We start from the raw sequence: 22,388 nt of genomic DNA on the forward strand, positions 1-22,388 counted from the left end.
TCAACAAGTTGATTAAGAAATGTGTAATGAGAGAGGAAAATCTGCCAATACTTGCATAGTTCTCTATTTTTTTTTCCCGTCTCAAAGCTGTCATGGGCGTTTATAGAATATCTCAAAATGTGTTTGCGCTTTCAGTTATTCTTATTTTTGTTTTTGTTTTCCTCCAGCAAACATAACTCAGAAAACCCTTCTAAGTGTAAGACCTTGACTTCAATCCGTCCGGTTACATAAGAACATACAGAACACAAAGCAAACATATATTAATTTGTTCTTTCTTGCTGAAAACATGAGGTAAAAATATGCTTCCCACCATGACTCATACAACATATTGATACTGCCTTAACCTGCACATGCTCATTCGGCCTGTCCTGATTTTGTAACAGGGCTGTTTTCACTATGTGCTACATTTTCTCCCTGCTGTTTGGGTTTGGCTTCATCGTTTGTTTTTTCTGTTACTAAAAGGTAGCTCTTCCTATTTACCTCTCTTTTCCTAGGGAACTACTGAGATGCTTCCGAGCCTTTCTCCTCCTGACACAGGTGGGTGCCATGTGAACATGTGTGCTGATGGCCTCAGGCCTCGTCTCTGACTCCTCTCTTCTTCTTCCAGACTCCAGAACCAGGTGCACATCTGCCAGGTGAAGGTGAGATCGAAGATAAGCAGCTTCACCCTTCTCCTGCAGAACCAGAGGAACAGGGATGCAGCCAGGAAACAGAGCATGACAATTTTGAGACACTGTCCCACCAAAGTGAAAGTCAATCAGACTCAAAAACTGACCCCTTTGAAAGTGCTTCCGACACAGAGTCGCTGCCTGGTGACCTCACAGGGGCAGTCTGCCTCCCTCCAAGTGGCACCTCTGTGGACACAGATGCACCCTGGGGATGCCCTGACATCCCAGCAGCCAGACCTCCTCGAGAGCAGCATTCGACTGGTGTCCCTGGGCTTATTCCAAAGGAAGAACGAGATTTGTCTCTTGACTTCAAGGAAGAGTCTTACAAAAGTGGGTTCCGAGCCTTTCCCGCAGTTGCTGGAGAAGGGAAGGCAGAACACCTTGGTGACAGCGTGGCCAGCCTGGCGCAGAAGGCTTCGCTGGCAGGGGCTCCTCACCACACAGAGGGTGCCACAGGCAGCCACAGCCTCCAGCCACCAAAAGTAGTGACTGTACAAGACCTGAGGGGGCTCTCCATTTTTTCTCATCAGAAATCCAGGTCTGAGAGTTGTCTCCGCATCCGGGGGGCCTGGTCCTTCCTTCCCCCGTGCTGTGACCTGTGCCGGAGCTGGCCACGCATCCACGGCGGGGCCAGGGGACCAGGGCTGCCTCTCAGAGGCCCGCTGGACAGCGTAGCCTCTCTGGGAGCCAGGACAGAGAAGGGAAGTACTCCAGTGCCGGCAGTGAACACAGACTTGCTCTGCTCCCCGCCCTGCCTTGATGTCCCCTGCCAGCTTCCTTTAGGGACATCTTGCCTGCTATATGCCAAGCTTTGCCATAGTGCCCCAGAAAATATTGACAAGGTCAGGGCATCCCCAGGGCACCACTGTCAGCACATGAGGACATTGACCAGGGTCCACTCCATAGGAGGGCTTCCCTTAAGATACCCTGAGGGGCCTCCAGGGAAGAACTTTGTGAAGTTTGGGACTCATTTGAAGGAAAGGACAGAAACAGAACGAGATCCAAGAACACAAAACCTTCTTCACCCTGTTCACACCCTACCGTCTCACTTGCTTCCTGGTTCCCAAAGGAGGGCTCCCTATTTGCAAGATCGGTACAAACCCAGTGCTCTTGGCTGGAAAAGGGCCTTTCAGGACAGGCCCTCTGAACATCTCTGGCTGGAAAACCAGTTGGGACGGGATTCTAGGTCCTGCCCAGTTTCTTCATGCCTTACTGAGGAGCTGGTGAGCCTCCCTGCAGAGGAAGTGCCAGCGCCTGCAGAGTGCAAGTCGGAACACAGCCCAGAAATCAGACCCGAGGAAGCCCAAGGCACTGGCCCTGCACCAAACGCTGCTGTGAATGATAAACAAAGGCACCTTCAGGATATTTCTGTTGAGGCAGGAAACCAAACCAGTAATTCCACATCAAACTATGTTCTTAGTGAGAAAAGAAAGCCACCTGCTAGGGCCAAGTTTTCACATCACTCCAGCAATAGCGGGTCACAGGTGTGGAACAGAGCCTGCATGGGTTGCACCACAGTGAGTGAATGTTCAGACACCCGGGAGACCACCCTGAAATCAAGTGCAACAGACACTTCAAAGGAAGCAGAAGACGTGATGGTTCTAGACCCCAACTGCATGAAAAATGTCTTGCAGGGTTTTTCAGAAATAACAGCAGCCACTGTGTCTCACTGGGGGTGTGAGGAGTGTGAACAGGGGCCTGAGCGTGGTGCCACGCCCTTGGCGGAGGGCCTGCAGCTGGAGCCCAAAGCAGACACATCTTCCAGGGGAAGGTGCACACTCATCATTATAGCTGTTGAGCAGAAGGGTCTGCAGGCCACCAGGAGGAAAGTGGGTCCTCTTCCAGAAACGCAGTCCCATGAGTTTCTGGAGGAAAGACCAGAACCTCCCCGCAGAGTTGGCGCGACTCCCTGGGAGTCTCCCAGGGCTGGGAAACCACAAACCTATGGCGATCAGTGTGAGCTGCCAGCAGCCCGCAGACCGGGAGGGGCTGATGGGGCTCTTCAGCCAGCGGCCCAAGCCGCAGAGCCTGGGGTACATAAGGTCCCCCAAGCTGCTTCAGAAGAGAGGACCCCGGGTAGAGGAGAGATTTGTTCCCAGGAGCGCGCTGGGGGTGTGCTGAGCACAGAGGGGTCTGCGGACGAGAAACCGCCTGGGGCAGGCCAGAGCCCGGGGACTGGGGCCAACAGGGAGGACGCTGCCAGGGCGCCCGGCCCCCGGCCCGAAGACGCACGCGGGACCCGCGCCCCCGCGCTCCTGCCGCGCGCACTGCCCCGCCGGCTCGGCGAGGCTTCGCGGGGGCCCGGCCGGCGCCTGGCGCCCCACGAGGTGACCTCCCTCGGGAGGAGCGAGCCCTCGGCCGCCGCGGGCCCCAGAGGGGGCGCCGGCGCGCAGGGAGCCGGGCGTCCGCAGCCCACCCGCGCCGTGGCCTCCGCAGGCCTCGAGGAGCCCCGCGCCAGGGATCTGAGCGCTGCGGCCGGCAGGCAGGGGGCGTCCGGCGGGGCCGGGACCTCTCCACTCACGGCGGCCACGAGCGCCTCTCCGAAGATGGCCCTCCAGGGCGCAGGCGAGGGAGCCGCAGGGCTGAGAGAAGGGGGCCACGTGGAGACGCCAGGGGACCTCGATAGCAGGAGAACGTCCTCAGAAAGCTGCGACGCCAAGAGACTCAAAACTCCACAGAAGAGGCTCAGGGCAAGGTTGTCCTTAGCTCATAAGACCTTTGCAAATTTTTTTGAGTCAAAAGTTGTAGAGAAAGAAGACACTGGTGAACGTTCCCCAGGTTCTGTCAAGGGCCAGAAGGAGAGGAGCAGGCCGCGCCAGAGTTCCTGGCGTGCATTTCTGAAAAGCAAAGACGCACAACGCCCAAAAAGGCCCTCTTCAGTGAGTCTGGTTCCAGGACAGGAGATCCCAAATCCCCTCCGACCTTCCCCACCAGGGATCAACAGCCACTGCGTGGAGCAGGCAGGGGACAAGGAGAGCTATGTTGTTAGAGATCACTGGGCACCTTCTCAGTCCCCCACACCAGTGTCAACCAGCAGTTTGGTCTCTCCAGATAACAGGAGAAAAAGTGAACCAACCATCAAATGTACAAGCCCCCAGGAAAGTGGTAGGTACCTGCCTTCAGCTATCTTTCCTGCGAAGTCCTGGCTGATCTCGCCCGTCAACCCTCATGTCCAGCAGGCTGGGATGAGCCACACCCTCCCCTCCAGCTCTGCTTGTTGCTTGGCATATGGCAGCCAAGGCATGCCCTGCAAACCCATGACCCCCAAGCCCTGGAGCGCCAGGCCTGGTGCTCAGCGGGCAGATTTCCACTCCATGGTTTCTCTTGGAAGTTACCGCGATGTGGATAGCAGCTCAGAGGCCCCTGAAAGGCCCAAGACCCCCAGGGCAGGGACAAGCCTCCTACTTTCTCTGCAGACAGGAGACCAGGATGACCAGAAGGAAGAGAGGGAGGAAAGAGGCCAGCATCACCATGGCCTGAGCACAGCCCCATCGCTCAGGGAGCTTCCTGGCAGTGAGGTGAGTTATCTGTGACTGCCACCAACCTGTTTATTTACCTCTCAAGGCAAGAGAAGGAGAGAACCACGGGGCAAGTTTTCCTAAGTGAGGGGAGAAGGGAGGTGGGACGGCCAAGCTGCCTTCCGGGGAGATTGCCTGGTTACCCTCCCAGAGTGCCCCCACCCTGGTCAACACAGTGTGTGACCGGCTTCTTGGAATGTGCCCAACTAACAAGTGGGAACTGGCATTTTACTATAATTTTATTTTGTGTTGCTCCTTTTTTCCTGTATAATTCACATTAATTGAATTCCCTTCTCTGTCAACTACCTGTTCATAGTCTTTGCCTACTTTCCATTGGGTGGTTGACACCGACTTTTTTGTGTCAGCCTTCATCCTTCTCCACTGTGAAATTTAAAAATAGAAATTTCCCAATGTTGTCTTCTAGTATTTTTATGGGTTTATTTTTAAAATTTAAATTTGATCCAGTTGAGCTTGTTTCAGTGTAAGGAGTGGGAAAGTAGTTGTTGGAGCTTCTGAAATTCCTAGTAAAATGGTCTCTCCCCAGAGCAAGGTTACCCACCCAGGACAGGGTACTGTGACGCTGGAGCAGGCACAGGAAGGGTATATGAGCTTGGAATTTCTCACAAGTCAGGCTGCCCTCAGAAGGAGGCAGCTTTTTGGAAATCCCAGAAAGAATACTTGTGGGACTGTGCAAGTAACCTTCCCTTTGGCCTGTGTACTCCTGCATCCGTGGGCCCTCACTCCTTTGCTTCTTCAGACAAATAGGTGCCGTGTCTCCTGTGTGCCCGGCGCTGTGCTGGTGCGGAAGGACGTCAGGGCCAGAGTTAGCTCCCAAGCAGGCCCAGTGCATGCAGGCCCCGCTGTACAACCCCTCTAGGGTCCTGGTGAGCCCCCACCCTTAGTGAGTTGTCCCTCTTGCAGCCCCCACCTAGCAGCACTGGACTGAGTCCGACCTCAGGCTGTGCCCTCCCTCCTGCAGGTGTCAGCCATCCTGGTGCTCCTGCAGGCCTCCTGTCAGGGAGCATGCGCACTCTCCCTATGTTCACGTGCCTGCTGCTCTCTCATCTTCACACATGTTCTGATGCGCAAGCACACTAGGCCTTCCCTCTCCTCTGGTAAGCTTTTAAAGAGAGAGAGGACTAGGAACTAACACTTATTAAGCACCCGCTTCATGCCTGGCCCTTTGCTGGGCACTTACAATCACCTCGTGCTGGGTAAAGCCCATGCAGGCTGTCCAGGTGTTTGCCTGAGGCCACCGCACCCGCTCCTTCCAGTGGACAACACCGGAAAAGCCTGCTCTCCGGCCGGCCGAAGGCCTGGGCAGCACTGGAACCGAGTCTCAACTCGGAGATACGAGGCTCCATCTTGTGGCCGCTATTGGGAGGGCCGGCTGTGGGCTGTGACTGTCGGTAATTTGCAAGGAATTTAGTCATCATTCCCATTTTGTCCTTTCACAGTGCTATTCCAATAGCCTGAAACAATCACTCTTAATATTTTGTTAAACCTTTTTCCAGCTTCTTTCTGTAAACAAGTTTTGTATGTTTAACATGGTCATGACCATGCCGTCTATAGAGGCTTTCACTGTATGTGATTTTGTGTCCTGTCATTTGTTTCTTTAAAGACATTCCATTGTCTGCCTTCTTTTGCTCTAATTATGTTAAGACTCATCCTTGCGCTGTGTACCTAATGTTCTTTCATTTTTATTGTTCTATAATTACTGTGAGTCTGCACACCACAAATGTTTACCAGTCGGCTGCTGCTGGACTCCGGGGCTTTCTCAGTTTGGGTCTGTCATGAACGGGACTGCTGGGACCACTGGCGCCCAGCGCCTCCTGCACTTGCACGTGCGTTTCTGTTGGGCGCTTTCCCAGGAGCAGAACGGCTGGGTCATTGCGGGATGCACATCTTCAGCTTTGCTAGATACTGTTAGATGTTTTTCCAAAGTGATTGTGCCAATTTACATTCCCTCCTTAAGAATTTCCTTTGCCCTCATTCTCATTATCATTTGCTCCATATTGTCAGTCTTTTTAATTTTAGCCACTCTGCTAGGTGGCCAGAGGTATCTCACTGTGGTCTTAATTTGCATTTCCCCAGTGTCTAAAGAGGCTGAGAAACCTTTATATGCTTTTTGACAATTTGGATATCCTCTTTGGGGACATGTCTGACCTAATCTTTTGTTCATTTGTCCATGAGGAAGTCTTTTTCTTACTGATCGTATATATTCTGGATACAATCCATTGTTGGTTAAATGTGCCACAAACATCATTTCCTATTCCATGGCTTGCCTTTTTCATTCTTTCATGGTATCTTTTGATGAAGAAGTTCTTAATTTTAATGTTTCCAAATGTATCCTTCTTTTCACTACCCCATCTTCGGCCAAACCCTTTGTTCTTCTTCAATTTCATAAATATTTACTGAGTGCCAACTATGGGCCAGGCAATATTCTAGGTGCTGTGGATACAATATTGAAGAATATATAAAAATCTCTGTCCTCAAAGGAGAGGCAGGTGTGGCGGAAGTAAATAAATAATTGCGCAAATAAGATTATTTCAGATACTGAAAAAACTGTAAAAGAAAAACTTTGAAAATGTAATTAAGAAACTGGAAAGGTCAATGGGCTAGAGAGTTCAGGGCTGAGGGGGCCCCATCAGCCTGGCAGTGTGGAGTCCACCACTGGAGCCCAGCCAGGAGTGACAAGGAGCCTACCAGGAGCCCTCTCAGGCCCAGCCCAGAGTTTCAGTGACCTGGAGAATTCCCGCCCTGCAGGCGGCCATGTAATTCAGTCGCCTCACACCTGGGAGGCCCCAGCCGCAGTGCTCTGCCTGTGTTTGTATGCTGGAGAGCAGGAGGAGGCCTGCAGTGGAGACTTTGGGTGTGAAAGGTGCTGTTTACATGTAGAAATTTCTTCCCTTTTTAATTTCAGGTTTAAGGGCAAAGAACCTGATTCCAGGGGAAGTAAGTTCCAGCATGTTATTTATCATTTTATTTGCACACATGTGGGTTTGCCCTGCTGGCCAAGGGGGCTTAAGAAGGAGACCAAGACCAAGAGGAAGCAAGATGAGAAGTTACTGTGGGCGGGTGAGACAAATGAGGAAAAACTAGAAGTTTAGAACACCTGTGTTCTATTCCCCTCTGTTACTTACCAACCCTGAACCTTGGAATAAGACTCCCCAGACTCAGTTTCCTTATCCACAAGGGTTGGCTTAGGTGATCTCTTGGGTCTCTGCTACGTATACTGTCAGCATTATGAGTGAATGCTGGATAGCCTTCCTAACCTTCACCCACAGTCTTCTGTGACTTTGAGAGCAAGGATCCAAGGTACTGTTTCTACTTAAAGATTTAAATTGGGGCGGTGGGGATACATTGTGAACATTTTCTAACCTTTAAAAATCTGTGTGGGTTCTGAAATTTATATGGAGAGGGACAGGCCCTGGAATAACTAAAACAATTTTGAAAAAATAAAGTGGGGGGAATCCTAGTACCCAATATTAATTGAGGCTTACTATATAATCCATGGAGGAATGGTAGCCTTTTCAACACACAGTGCTAAAGCATTTGGACATCCATAGAAAAAACTCTTGACCTAAAGCTCACACTTTACTCAAAAATCAACTCAAAATTAATTAATCAAGACTTAAATGTAAAACATAACACTTAAAAATTTTCGGAGAAAATTTGGGGGATCCAGAAGGTAGTAAAGGGTTCTTAGTCATGACACTGAAAGTACCTCCATGATGGAAAATGATAAATTGGACTTAATCAAAATCAAAGAACTTTTGCTCTGCAAAGACTCTGCTAGAAGGACACAAGATAAGCTACACATTGGGAGAATTTATTTGCAAACCACATATACAACAAAGGACTACTGCTAGAATATATAAAGAGCTCTCAAAACTCAACAGTAAAACTACAAGCAATCCAATTAGAAAACAGCAAAAAACATTTCACCAAAGAGGATATACAGATGGCAAATGAGCACATGAAAGATGTTTGACATCATGATCCATTAAAGAAATGCAAATTAAAAACAATCAGAATGATTTGAATAAAAAATATACATTTAATGACAACCCCAGATGCTGGCAAAGATGTGAAGAGACTGGATATCTTGCACATTTCTGGCAGGAGTGTAAAACAGTGCAGCCGCTCTGGAAAAGGGTCTGGCAGCTTCTTGTGAAACTAACCCTGGGTTCACCGTATGACCCAGCAATTGCACGCCTGCACATTTATCCCGGGGGAATGAAACTTATTTTACACATAAACCTAGGCATAAATGTTCACAGCAGCCTTATTCATAATAGCCCCAAACTGGAAACAGCCCAGATGCCTTTCTGTGGGTGAATGGTTAGTAGACTGTAGTCCATCCACACCATGGAGCAGTATCATTCCATGGTGTGAAAAAAACAAACTATCGATACACACAACAACTTGAGTGGGTCTAAGGGGAATCATACTGAGTGAAAAAAAGCCAATACCAAGCAGTTATATACTACAGGAATACATTTATATAACATTCTTAAAATGAGAAAAGTACAGAGATGAAGAGACTAGTCATTGCCAGAGGCTGGGCAGAGGGAGGTGGGTGAGTTTACAAAAGGCAGGAAAGGGATCCTGAAGTAATGATACTCTTCTGTGTTTTGACCGTGGTGGTGGATACGTGAACCTACAAATGTGATAAAACTGCATAGAACTAAACACACATACACACACATAAATAACTGTGAGGACAACTGGGTAATCTGAGTGAGATCTGTGGGGTGTGTCAGTGTCCTGTCTCGGGTGTGATAGTGTACTGTAGTTTTACAAGATGTTACCGTTGTGAGAATCTGAGCACAAAGTACACAGGATCCCTTTGTACTATTTCTTACATCTGCATGTGTATCTACAATTACATCAAAATTAAAAGTTTAATTACTAAGAACAGGAACCAGACAAAGATACCCACTGTCACCACTCTTATTTAACATAGTATTGGAAGTCCTAGCCAGAGCAATCAGGCAAGAAAAAGAAATAAAAGGGATCCACATTGGAAAAGAAGAAGTGAAACTGTCACTCTTTGCAGATGACATGATTTCATATCTAGAAAACCCTAAAGATTCCACTAAAAAACTTTTAGAATAATAAAGGAATACAGTCAAATCGCGAGATAGAAAATCAACGTACAAAAATCGGTTGCGTTTCTATACACTAACAACGAAGTAGCAGAAAGAGAAATTAAGAATACAATCCCATTTACAATTGCAACAAAAAGAATAAAATACCTAGGAATAAACTTAACCAAAGAGGTGAGAGATCTGTACACTGAAAACTATAAAACATTGTTGAAATAAATTGAAGACGACACAAAGAAACGGAAAGATATTCCATGCTCTTGGATTGGAAGAATTAACATTGTTAAAATGTCCACACTTCCTAAAGCAATCTATAGATTCAACGCAATCCCTGTCAAAGTTCCAACAACATTTTTCTCAGAAATAGAACAAAGAATCCTAAAATTTATATGGAACAACAAAAGACCCCAAATAGCCAAAGGATTCCTGAGAAAAAAGAAGAAAGCTGGAGGTGTCACACTCCCTGATCTCAAATTATACTACAAAGCCATAGTAACCAAAACGGCATGGTACTGGCACAAAAACAGACACACAGATCAAAGGAACAGAATTGAGAGCCCAGAAGTAAACCCACACGTTTATAGACAGCTGATATTCAACAAGGGAGCCAAGAGCATACAATGGAGAAAGGAGAGTCTCTTCAATAAATCGTGTTGGGGAAGCTGGACAGCTACATGCAAAAGAACAAAAGTAGACCATTCCCTTACACCATGCACAAAAATCAACTCAAAATGGATTAAAGACTTGAATGTAAGACCCAAAACCATGAAACTTCTAGAAGAAAACATAGGCAGTACGCCCTTTGACATCGGTCAGAGCAGCATATTTTCAAGTACCATGTCTGACCAGGCAAGGGAAACAAAAGAAAAAACGAACAAATGGGACTACCTCAAACTAAAAAGCTTCTGCACAGCAAAGAAAACCGTCAACAAAACGAAAAGACAACCTAACAATTGGGAGAAGATATTTGCAAACCATATATCAGATAAGGGATTAATATCCAAAATATACAAAGAACTCATACAGCTCAACAACAAAAAACCCAACAATCCAATTAGAAAATGGGCTAAAGATCTGAACAGAGATTTCTCCAAAGAAGATATACAGATGGCCAACAGGCATATGAAAAGATGCTCAGCATCATTAGCTATCAGGGGAATGCAAATCAAAACTGCAGTGAGGTATCACCTCACTCCCGTCAGAATGGCTATAATTAACAGGACAGGAAACAACAAATGTTAGAGAGGATGTGGAGAGAAGGGAACCCTTGTTCACTGCTGGTGGGAGTGCAAACTGGTGCAGCCACTATGGAAAGCAGTATGGAGTATCCTCAGAAAATTAAGGATAGATCTACCATATGGTCCAGCTATCCCACTGCTGGGTATTTATCCAAAGAACTTGAAAACACAAAGGCATAAAGATACTTGCACCCCTATGTTCATTGAAGCATTATTCACAATAGCCAAGACATGGAAGCAACCTAGGTGCCCATCAAGGGACGAATGGATAAAGATGTGGTATTTATACACGATGGACTACTACTCAGTCATAAGAAATGACGAAATCTGGCCATTCGTGACAAGATGGATGGACCTTGAGGGTATTATGCTGAGTGAAATAAGTCAGAGGGAGAAAGTCAGATACCATATGATCTCAATCATAAGTAGAAGATAAAAACAATGACAAAAAACCCACATTGCATTGGAGATTGGACTGGTGGTTACCATAGGGGAAGGGGGGGGGGGGCAAAGGGGTAATTAGGCTCACATGTGAGGGGGTGGACTATAATTAGTTTTCGGGTGGTGAACATGATGTAATGTACAAAGAATTCGAAATATGTACATCCGAAAAAAAACTCATTCTCTTCCTAAAAAAAAAAGTTTAATTAGAAAAAACCATTTATGTCATTAGTTTAATGGCTGCATGGTATTGGTTTATATGTTTGCATCATAATTCTTAACCAATTCTGTACTATTTAGAACATTTTTGTTGTTTCAGTTTTTTAATATCATAAATAATGCTACATTGAACATCCTTGTTGATAAGCTTCTGGGAATGCTTTATTCTCCTTTTTGTTTTTCTTTTGCCCTTTACTTTTAAAAAACTATCAAAATTATGCATGCAAATAGTCATACAACCAAATGTTACTAAGATAATGCTTTTCAAACTTTAAAGTGCATGTAAACCACCTGGGGTCTGTTGGGATGCAGGCTCTGGCTCAGATGTGGGCGGGGCCTGCGGTTCGCAGTCTAACAGCCTCCCAGGTGGGCACTACCGCCCCTACCCTCAGGGAGCGTTAGAACACTTCCTTGGGAAACAACAGCCACTGGGCCCATCCCTCCCCCACCAGAGACAACCAAGTTCGGTTAGTTAATTTTAAATTAATTAAGTAATTTTAAACTGCTGTTTTGATTTATTATTTATTTTGATTTGTTATTTTAAAATATTATCTGTTAGCTTCCAGCTGTGGTCGTGATGAAGATTCAGCCTCTTGCACGTCTATCCTCTCTCCATTCGTATCCTCTTAATATCATATTTCCCAATATGTAGTTAAATCAATAACAAGTGTTTATATCGTTGTGAGTATGAAAATATTCTTCACTGTAAAGCCAAGCAGTGGGCTACAGTGACATTTCTTTTGCTTTTTTCTGGAGTTAATAATTGTTGCAGTTTTCATATGTATGATTTTCTATAAATCTGTCCTTAAATTTGACTCTCTACCAGATCACCCACAAAGCATTTTCCAGATGTTCAAACAGGTCAGTATTCTGTCAAGTCTCTCCTTTCTCCTGGAGACCTTCCTTCCAGAACCCTCTGGCCTCCTGCTCTCTTTTGGACTGTTCTCCAGAAATTCTGCATAACTCTCTGTGATCTCCTGTTTCTCGGATCCTCTGCATTCCTCTACTCCTTTGTTATGTTCAAGAACATCCCTCAGTAGCTTCGTAAGAAAAAGTACATAGGAGGTAGAGTTTTTGAGTTTTTTGAACATCTGGAAAAAAACCTTTTTTTTTAACTTTCATATTTGATGTATAGTTGGGCTTTGTGTAGAATTCGGGGTTGAAGTTATCCTTCAGAGACTTGAAAGCATTGCTCCACTGTGTTCTAATATCAAACTGCTGGTGGAAGGGTGGTGGCGCTGTTATTCCAGCCATTTGTGTGTGGCTTGTTGGTTTTTTCTTTAGAAGCTTTTTGGGTCCTCTCTTTTATCCCTGGTGTTGTGAAATTTCTTAGTGATAATCCTGAATGTGCGTTTCTTTTTATTTATTGTGCTAAACATTCAGTGTGCCCTTTTAATCAGCAGACTTAACCTTCAGTACTGGGGAAAAACATTTATTATTTATTTGATAATTTCCTTCCCTCCTTTTTCCTCCTTTTTCGCTGGAACTCCTGTTAGTCAGAGAGGTTGTAACTCCTTGACAATGCTGTAATATTCTTACCATTCTATGTTCCATCTTTCCATTTTTGTTTTGTATCTTTGGGAGCAATTTTCTCAAATTTATTTCCAACCCTCCTATTGAATTTTTCCATTGTTCATTGTTCTCTAATTTTATTTTGTAATAAAAATGGCTTTGTTTTGATTATATGAATAATATATGCACATTATAAAGAATTCCAACAATACAGAAAATTATAGAGAACATTAAAAATTCCCTGTAATCCTACCACTTTGTGGTAATCACCCTAACATTTTGGTGACCATCATTTTATTCTTCCTGTTATACAAACACACTCAAACAAAGCCACACATGCAATTTGATATAAACAGGAGGTCATTCATGTTGTTTTTATCACAGATGCTATCTGTGTCCCTCTTCCCACCTCAGCATCACCTCGTTGTGGTCCCCCATTAACCTGTGGCAACAGCCTGGTGAATGGCATTCTGTGTTTTCTCCATGCTCTTACAATCATATAGAGATGCATATATATGTGTACATGTCTATACAAACACCCAAACACCCTTCCTGTGTCTTACACTTACCATTTAACAACACACATGGAAAGATCTCCAAGGTACTTGTAATTCTAATGGCTGCATAATATTCCATGGTGTGATGATTAAAATTTGCACCTCCTTTCACCTATAGATAGCTACACACTTTGTTTTAGTTCCTGACAGCTACAAATATTGATTTGATAAACACCATTTTATATATAACCCCATAGATTAGTACATTTTAGTGAATAGAGTCTCAGGGGTGGAACTGCCAAAGAGTATAAGCATTTTTATATTTTAATAGATTTCAGATTGTCTTCCAAAAAGGCTATAATACTTCACATTTCCAGTAGCATTTTATATTTCTCCACATCTCCATCAGTAATGAGCACTATACTCATAATTCTTTTTTTGGTTTGATATTGTTGCTGTTGTTTTAGACTTTTATTTTGTTTTAACTTTTGTTAGCACATATAACTAGAGTTGCTTTTTCTTGTTCCTGCTTGCTCTTTTTTAAACTTCGCATTTTAAAATAATCATGGATCTACAGGAATTAACAAGAATATGGAGAGGTCCAGTGTACCCTGCAAGGTAACATCTTTCCTAACTGTAGAACAAACTAAAGCCAGGAACTGACACTGGAAGAATGTGTGCATACTTCTGTGCCATTTCCTCACGTGTGTAGACTCATGTGATGACCACAAGCAGATAGAGACTCTTCCATCGCCCTTGTGCTACGCTCTTCACACTCATCTCTCCCTCCCCTCCTCTCACTACTTTCAGCTACTAATCTGATCTCCATCTCAAGGATTTTTTCATTTCAGAAATGTTACCTTTTGAGATTGACTTTTTTTTTCAATAAGCATAAATCCATTGATTTCCATTGAGTTATTGTGTGTATCCATAGTTCATTCCTTTTTATTGCTGAGTACTATTCCACAGTATGGCTTTACCATATTTTCCCTTATCAATTACCTGGTGAAAGTAACTTGGGTTGTTTCATTTTGGGCTATTGCATTTAAAGCTCCTGGAAACACTTATGAAAGGGTTTTTGGGTGGACAAAAATTTTCATCTTCTGGGATAAATGCCCATCGGTGTGATTGCTGAGTTGTATGGTAAGTATATGGTTAGCTTTTTAAGAAAGTGCCAAATGTTTTCCAGAGTGGCTGTACCATTTTACATCCCACCATCAACGTGTGAGAGATCCACTTCTCTACATCCTCACCAACATTTGGAGTTTTAGATGTTTTCATTTTACCCCTACTTTATGCTTTACTAATAAGCATGTGGTGATATTGCGATAATGATTTACATTTCCTTAAGTGATGTTAACATTTTTCATGTCCTTATTTGCTGTCGTCGTCTGCTCAGGCTGCTATAACAAAATACTACAGACTGGGTAGCTTAGAAAAACAGCAGAAATTTGTTTCTCACAGTTTTGGAGGCTGGGAAGCCTAAGATCAAGGTGCTGGCTGATTTGGTGTCTGGAGAGCTCTCTTCGTGGATGGCCGTCTTCACTGTGATGTCACATGGCTCTCCGGGGCCTGTTTTATAAGGGCACTAATCCCATTCAAGTGGGCTTTGCCCCCATGCCTTAATCACCGCCAAAGGCCCCACCTTGGGATTAGGATTTCAACATATGAATTTTGGGGGGACACAAAACATTCAGCCTATAGCATTTGCCACACATATGTACCTTCTTCAGTGAAATGTCTCTCTGTGTCTTTTGCACATTCTCTAATTGAATTCTTGCTTTTTACAGTGGAGTTTTGAGAGTTCTTTTTTTCTTAAATGAGATATACCTGACAGATGACATTCTGTAAATTTAAGGTGTACAACGTATTGGATCTGATACAATTATATATTGCAATATGATTATCAGCATTAGCTAACACCTCTATCATGTCACATGATTTTCTCTTCTTTTTGTGGTAAGAACATTTAATATCTGGTCTTCTAGCAACTTTGAAGTTTATAATACAGTATTGTTGACTATAATCTCTATGCTCGCATCAGATCTCCAAGACTTATTCATCTTCTAGTTACAAGTTTATGCCCTTAAACCACATCACCCAATTCTCCCACCCCCCCCCCCCCATCCCCTGGGAGCCACCATTCTACTCTTTGATTCTACGAGTTCAGCTTTTTTAGATTCCACGTGTGAGTTCATACAGTATTCGTCTTTCTCTGTCTGACTTATCTCACTTAGCATAATGCCTTTAAGGTCCAACCATGTTGTCATAAATGGCAGGATGTCCTTCTTTCTCATGTCTGAATAACATTCCATTGTATATATATGCTCCATCTTCTTTATCCATTTATTCCTTGACAGACAGTGTGTTTCCATATTTTGGCTATAGTGAATAATGCTGCACTAAACTTAGGAGTGCAGATATCTCTTTAATATTCTGTTTCCATTTCCTTTGGATATATACCCAGGGATTGCTAGATCATATGGTAGTTCTACTTGTAATTATTTAAAGAACCTCCATACTATTTTCCATAGTAGCTGAACCAATTTATATTCCCACCAACAGTGCACAAGGGTTCCCTTTTCTCCACATCCTCGCCAACATTTCTCTCTTTATCTTCTTGATGAAAGCCATCCTGACAGGTGTGAGGTGATACCTCATTGTGGTTTTTGATTTACATTTTCCTGATGATTAGTGATGTTGAGCATCTTTTCATGTACCCTTTGGCCATTTGTATGTCTTCTTTGGAAAAATGTTCAGTTCCTCTGCCCATTTTTAATCGGATTGTTTGGTTTTTTGTTATTGAGTTGTATGAGTTCTTTATATATTGTGGATTTTAACCTCTTATCAGATATATGGTTTGCAAATATTTTCTCTCATTTTGTAGGTTGTCTTTTCATTTAGTTGTTTCCCTTATTATGCAAAAACTTTTTAGTTTGATGTTGATTTTTGCCTTTGTTGCTTGTGCTTTTAGTATCATATCCAAAAAATCATTGCCAAGACCAATGTCAAGGAGGTTATCACCTATGTTTTCTTCTAGGAATTTTATGGTTTCAGGTCTTACATTCAAGTCTTTAATCCATTTTGAGTGAACTTTTGTGTATGTTGTAAGATACTGGTCCAGTTTCATTCTGGCGAATGCCATACTGGTTCATTGCATGTGGCTGTCCAGTTTTCCCAACACCATTTATTGAAGAGACTGTCCCTTCCCCATTGTATATTCTTGGTTACTTTGTTGTAAATTAATTGACCATATATGTGTGGGTTTATTTCTGGGCTCTCTATTCTGTTTCATTGATCTGTGTGTCTGTTTTTATGCCAACGCTATGCTGTTTTCATTACTATAGCTTTGTAATATAGTTTGAAATCCAGCTTTGTCCTTCTTTCTCCAGATTGCTTTGGCTATTCAGGGTCTTTTGTGGTTCCATTCAAATTTTAGCTTTGTTTGTTCTATTTCTGTGAAAAAATGTCGTTGGAATTTTGATAGGGATCGCATTGAATCTGTAGATGGCTTTGAGTATTATGGACATTTTAACAATATTAATTCTTCCAATCCATGAGCATGGAATATATTTCCATTTATTTCTGTATTCTTCAGTTTCTTTCATCAATGTCTTGTAGTTTTCAGGTCATTCACCTCCTTAGTTAAATTTACTCCTAGGTATTTTATTCTTTCTGATGCAATTGTAAATAGGATTGTTTTCTTAATCTTTTGTTCTAATATTTTGTTTTTAGTGTAGAGAAACACAACAGATTTCTGTATGTTGATTTTGTATCTTGCAACTTTACTGAATTCATTTATTACTTCTAAAAGTTTTTTGGTGGAGTGTTTAAGGTTTTCTATATAATATCATGTCATCTGCAAATAGCAACAGTTTTACTTCTTCCTTTCCAATTTGGATCCCTTTTATAGTCATATGCCACATAACAATGTTTTGGTCAACCATGGACCACATATACAACAGGGGTCCCATAAGATTATGATGTAGCTGAAAGATTCACATCACTGAGTGACCTTGTAGCCACTGTAATGTCATAGCACAATGCATTACTCACATATTTGTGGCGATGCTGCTGTAAACAAACCTACTATGCTGCCAGCTGTATAAAAGTATAGCACATACAATTATGTACAGAACATAATACTTGATAATGATAATAATGGCTCTGTTACTGGTTTATGTGTTTACTATACTTTCAATCATTATTTTAGAGTGTACTCTTTCTACTTATAAAAAAAGAGGTTACTGGGGGCTGGCCCAGTGGTGTAGTGGTTAGGTTCACGTGCTCTGCTTCAACAGTCCAGGGTTTGTGGATTCGGATCCTGGGCACAGACCTACACACTGCTCATCAAGCTATGCGGTGGCAGCATCCCACATGAAAAATAGAGGAAGACTGGCATAGATGTTAACTCAGTGACAATCTTCCTTACCAAAAAAAAATAAGAGTTTACTGTAAAATAGTATGCTGTGCTACACCAGCAACTGACTCATACGTTTCGTGTTTACTGTATCTCTTGCATCATTTTCTGTAGTGCTTGATTTAATCTTGTGTTGTTTTGTGCATCATGGTCCCTCAGCATGCAAAATCCACTGCTAATGTTGCCAGTAAGAGGCCACATCAAGTGATTGGCCTGGAAAAGAAATTAAAAGTGATTTAGGTAGAAAATCAGTGATGCTTATTTCTCGCCCATCAGGCATGTCCCATTCCACCACAGCTACGATCTTAAAGAACAAGAACAAAGTGACAGAAGCTGTTAAAGGATCTGCTTCACTGAAGGCAATGAGACTAACAAAAATTCAGGAAGGGCCTATATGAGACATGGGGAATCCTAAATTGAAGACTAGACAGAGAATATGTCCCTCTCAGCACCATGACAATCACAGCCAAAGCAAAAGTTTGTTTGCGATGTTAAAAGAAAAGGCTGGACCTGGCTATAATGTTGAATTTACTGCTGGCTCTGGGTGGTTTAAATAATTCAAGAATCATTATTCATACGTAACATGAGAGTGAGTGGTGAGTCTGCCAGTGCTGATGTGAAGGCAGCTGAAGAATTTTTGCAAACTCTAGATAAGCTGATTGTGGAAGAAAATTACTTGCCAGAGAAAATATTCAATATGGATGAAACCTCCCTATTCCGGAAACAGATGCTTGAAAGGACTTTCATCCATAAGGAGGCCAAGACGGTGCCAGGTTTCAAGGCTTTTAAGGACAAGATAACAGTCTTGCTTGGGGGCAATGGACCCTTTGTGATCTGGCACAGTGAGAACCCCAGCGCCTCCAAGCCTATCAGTGAGCACACACTGCCAGTGAACTACAGGAACAGCAAGAAGTCACAGATGACCCAGCTGCTCTTCCAAGGTGCCCTCCTGAATTGCTGTGCCAGCGAAACGAAGTGCTGTTTGGAGAATAAGATGCCTTTCACGATTTGGCTTATTGTTGATAAAGCTCCCAGACATCCTCCTTTTATTGGTGATCTTCATCCCAGCATCAGAGTGGTGTCTCTGATGTCTCCCTCCAAACACCACCTCCTAGATCCAACCAAGGGATCAAGGAGTAACAGCGGCTTTTAAGGCCTGCTACCTGAGGAGGACCTTTGACCAGGCCATTGCTGCAACTGAGGAAGACACTGATGCAATTCTGGAAGGATTACAGCATCTGTGACTGCACAAAGAACCTTGCTTGGGCTTCAGATGATGTCACCAAGAAGTGTATGAATGGCATCTGGAAGAACACACTCAAAAGGTTCGTCCATGTCTTCAAAGGATTTGCCAAGGATGAGGAGGCTGCAAAAATCAACAAGGCTGTGGTTGAGATGGAAACCACCTTGACCAGGGTGTGGATGAGGATGACGCTGAGGGGCTCCTAGAGGTGCTTCCCGAGGAACCGACTAGTGAGGAGTTGTTGGAACTGGAACGGGAATGCATAGCTGAAGAAGAGGCAAAAGAAAATAAAATGAAGGAGAAGAAAATTTACAGTGAAGGGTTTAGCAGAAGCTTTTGCAGAACTTTTAGAAAGCTTGAAAACATGGATCTCAACACTGAAAGGCTTTCATTAATAGCGAGGAATGTTCCTGGTTCATTATCTGCTTACAAGCAAAACTATGAAAAAACAGAAAGAAACCAAGCAAACCACCATGGACGTATTTCTGAAAAGAGTGGCACCTCCTCAAGAAGGGCCTCAGGCAGTTCCTTCAGGAGGCATTCCAGAACAGGCACTGTTAGCATAGGAGATGACAGCCCCATGTGTGTTAGCGCCCCTGAGGACCTTCCACTGGGACAAGATGTGGAGGTGGAAATCAGTGATGTTGGTGATGCTGACCCTGTGCAGGCCTAGGCTAATGTGTGTGTGTCTTAGTTTTTAAGAAAACAAGTTTAAAATGTAATAAAAAATAAAAATTAAAAATTTTTAAAATATAAAAAAGCATATAGAATAAAGATATAAAGAAAGAACGTATTTTTGACAGCTGATAATGTGTCTGTGTTTTAAGCTAAGTATTATTACAAAAGTTTAAAAGTTAAAAAAATTTTAAAGTTTATAAAGTAAAGAAGTTACAGTAAACTAAGGTTAATTTATTATTGAGGAAAGAAAAATATTCTTATGAAATTAGTGTAGCCTAAGGGTACAGTGTTGTAAAGTCTACAGTAGTGACAGTGATGTTCTAGGCCTTCACATCACTCACCTCCCATTCGCTGACCCACCCAGAGCAACTTCCAGTCCCGTAAGCTCCATTCATGGTCAGTGCCCTATTACAAGCGTACCATTTTTTATCTTTTATACCATATTTTTACTGTACTTTTTCTATGTTTAGGAACACAAATACTTACCATTGTCACAACTGCCTACAGTATTCAGTGTAGTAACATGCTGTACATGTTTGTAGCCTAGAAGCAATAAGCTATAACATAACCTAGGTGTGTAGTGGGCTCTACCATCTGGGTTTCCGTCCATGCACTCTGTGACGTTCGCACAATGATGAAATTGCCTAATGACACATTTCTCAGAGTGTATCCCCGTCATTAAGTGACACATGACCATATTTCTTTTTCTTGCCTAATTGCTGTGGCTAGCACTTTCAATAGTATGTTGAATAAAAGTGGTGAGAGTGGGCATCCTTGTCTTATTCCTGATCTTAGAGGAAAAGCTTTCACCTTTTCACTGAGTATGATCTTAGCTGTGGACTTGTCATATATGGCCTTTATTACGTTCAGGTACTTTCCCTCTATGCCCACTTTGTGGAAAGTTGTTGAGTTCTTTTCTTAATGATTTTTATCTGTTAAACTTCTCATTTTTTTCATGTGTTTTCCTGATTTCACTTAATTGTCTGCGTTTTCTTGTAGTCCACTGAGTTTCCTTAAAACAGCTATTTTGAATCTTTATCATGTAAATTGCAGACGTCCATGTCTTTGCAGCAGGTTACTGGAGTATTACTGTGATCTTTGGTGGTGTCATGTTTCCCTGATTTTTCATGCTCCTTGAAGTTTTGCCTTGCTTTCTTGGAATCTGAAGTAGCCGTCAACTCCTCCAGCCTTTACCAACTGCCCTCGGGAGAGAAATACCTGCAGTCAGCCCTGCTTGTGGTTGTGGGGCCTTCTCAGATCTTCTGTGAGTGCACCTGTTCCACACTTCTTACTCCCCTTCTGGCAGATTTCCTCAGTTGGCATGTCTTCTACTGATTCTGCAAAGCACCAGGCTGGGTGTGATAGTCTCCCTTTTGGTTTCCAAAAGATGGCACTAAAACACGTTTGTGTTCTCTCCCTGACCCACAGATTCAGGCCAGTTTTCTGCAGGTGCTCACCAGCCACTTTTTATATCCTTTTTATTTCAGCCTACTTATATCATTATATTTGAAATGTTTCTTATAGCCAGCAAATAGTTGGTTGTTTTTTTAATTTACTCTGCCTTTCTCTGTTTTTAATTGGTCTTTTTACTGTATAATATTTACCATTTATATTTAAAGTAATTATTAAGGCTTAAGTCTGGCTTTTTATTTTTATTTTTTCTGTTTTTATGTTTATCGTTTTTGTGTTCTTTTTCCTGGAGTCCTATGGGTTACTTGAATATTTTTGAGAATTGTATTTTTATGTATCTACAGCTTATTTGAATCTTTTAAAATAATTTTTTAGTGGTGCTCTAGGTATTACATTGTATATATACAACTTACCATCACAGTCTACTGTGGGGACATTTTACCCGTTCAAGTGAAGTATAGAAACTTTACCTCCTTTTAAATTCCTTTACCCTACCTTGTTTACAATATAATTGTCTTAAATATTTCCTCTAAATACATTGAGAACCAAATCAGACAATGTTATAATCTCTGCTTCAAATATCAAACATAATTTAGAAATCTCAAGAAGAGAAGGAATGTGTTATATTTATCCATATTTTTACTCTCTTTACATTGTTCTCTTTTTCTTCATTATTCTTCTTACATTGATGTTGGTTGTAAGATTCTTTATTTTATCATCTGTTTCAAAGCTTCCTTTAGCCACTTTTTAAGAGTATATCTGATGGCAATAAATTCTCTCAGTTTTCCTTCCTCTGAGAATGTCTTGATTTTTCCTTCATTCCATAAGGATATTTTCACTGGATATGGGATTCTACGTTAACAATTGTTTTATTGAAAAAAGTTGTGCCACCTCCTTCTGGCTTCTCGGGTTTCTGATGTCACTTAAACTGCTTTTCCCTTAAAGGGAAGGTGTGTTTTCTTTCTCAGTGCTTTCAAGATTTTTTCTTTGCCCTTATATTTTCAGAAGTTTAATTATGATGTTTCTTCATGTGGACTTCTTTGGGCTTATCCAATTTTGGTACAGTCAACTTCTTAAATCTGTAGCTTTGTCTTTTGCCAAGTTTTGGAAAATTTTAGCCATTATTTCTTGGAGTACATTTTCACCCCCACCCACTTCCTTCTCTCTTTTTTGGACTCCAATTACTCTAGTATTCTGATCTTTCTTTATAGTCTCATATGTCCTTGAGCTTCCGTTTATTTTTTTTTTCAGTTTGTTTTCTCTTTGTTTTTCAGATTGCGTAATTTCTATTGTTCTATCTTCAAGTTCAGTGATCTTCTGTGCTCTCCATTCTCCCATGAGCCCATCCATTGAATTTTTTATTTTGGTTATTGTATTTTTCAATTGTTTTATTTAGTTATTCTTTATTTCTTTGTTAAGATTTTCTGTTTTCT

At 42.5% G+C, this 22,388-nt stretch overlaps 1 protein-coding gene and 1 long non-coding RNA gene across 3 annotated transcripts in view; one reads left to right on the top strand and one right to left on the bottom strand.

Moving 5' to 3' along the window:
- Positions 1-22,388, bottom strand: part of LOC123285366 (uncharacterized) — a 230,474-nt gene that overhangs the window by 155,389 nt on the left and 52,697 nt on the right. The window lies entirely within an intron of this gene.
- Positions 1-22,388, top strand: part of ARHGEF4 (Rho guanine nucleotide exchange factor 4) — a 247,704-nt gene that overhangs the window by 80,544 nt on the left and 144,772 nt on the right. The window contains exon 2 of the mRNA XM_070507336.1: positions 608-4,186. Within this exon, the coding sequence (XP_070363437.1) occupies positions 608-4,186 (3,579 nt within the window). The remainder of the gene's footprint in view (positions 1-607; positions 4,187-22,388) is intronic.

Source organism: Equus asinus, chromosome 4 (assembly GCF_041296235.1).
Source record: "Equus asinus isolate D_3611 breed Donkey chromosome 4, EquAss-T2T_v2, whole genome shotgun sequence".
Lineage (NCBI taxonomy): Eukaryota > Metazoa > Chordata > Mammalia > Perissodactyla > Equidae > Equus > Equus asinus.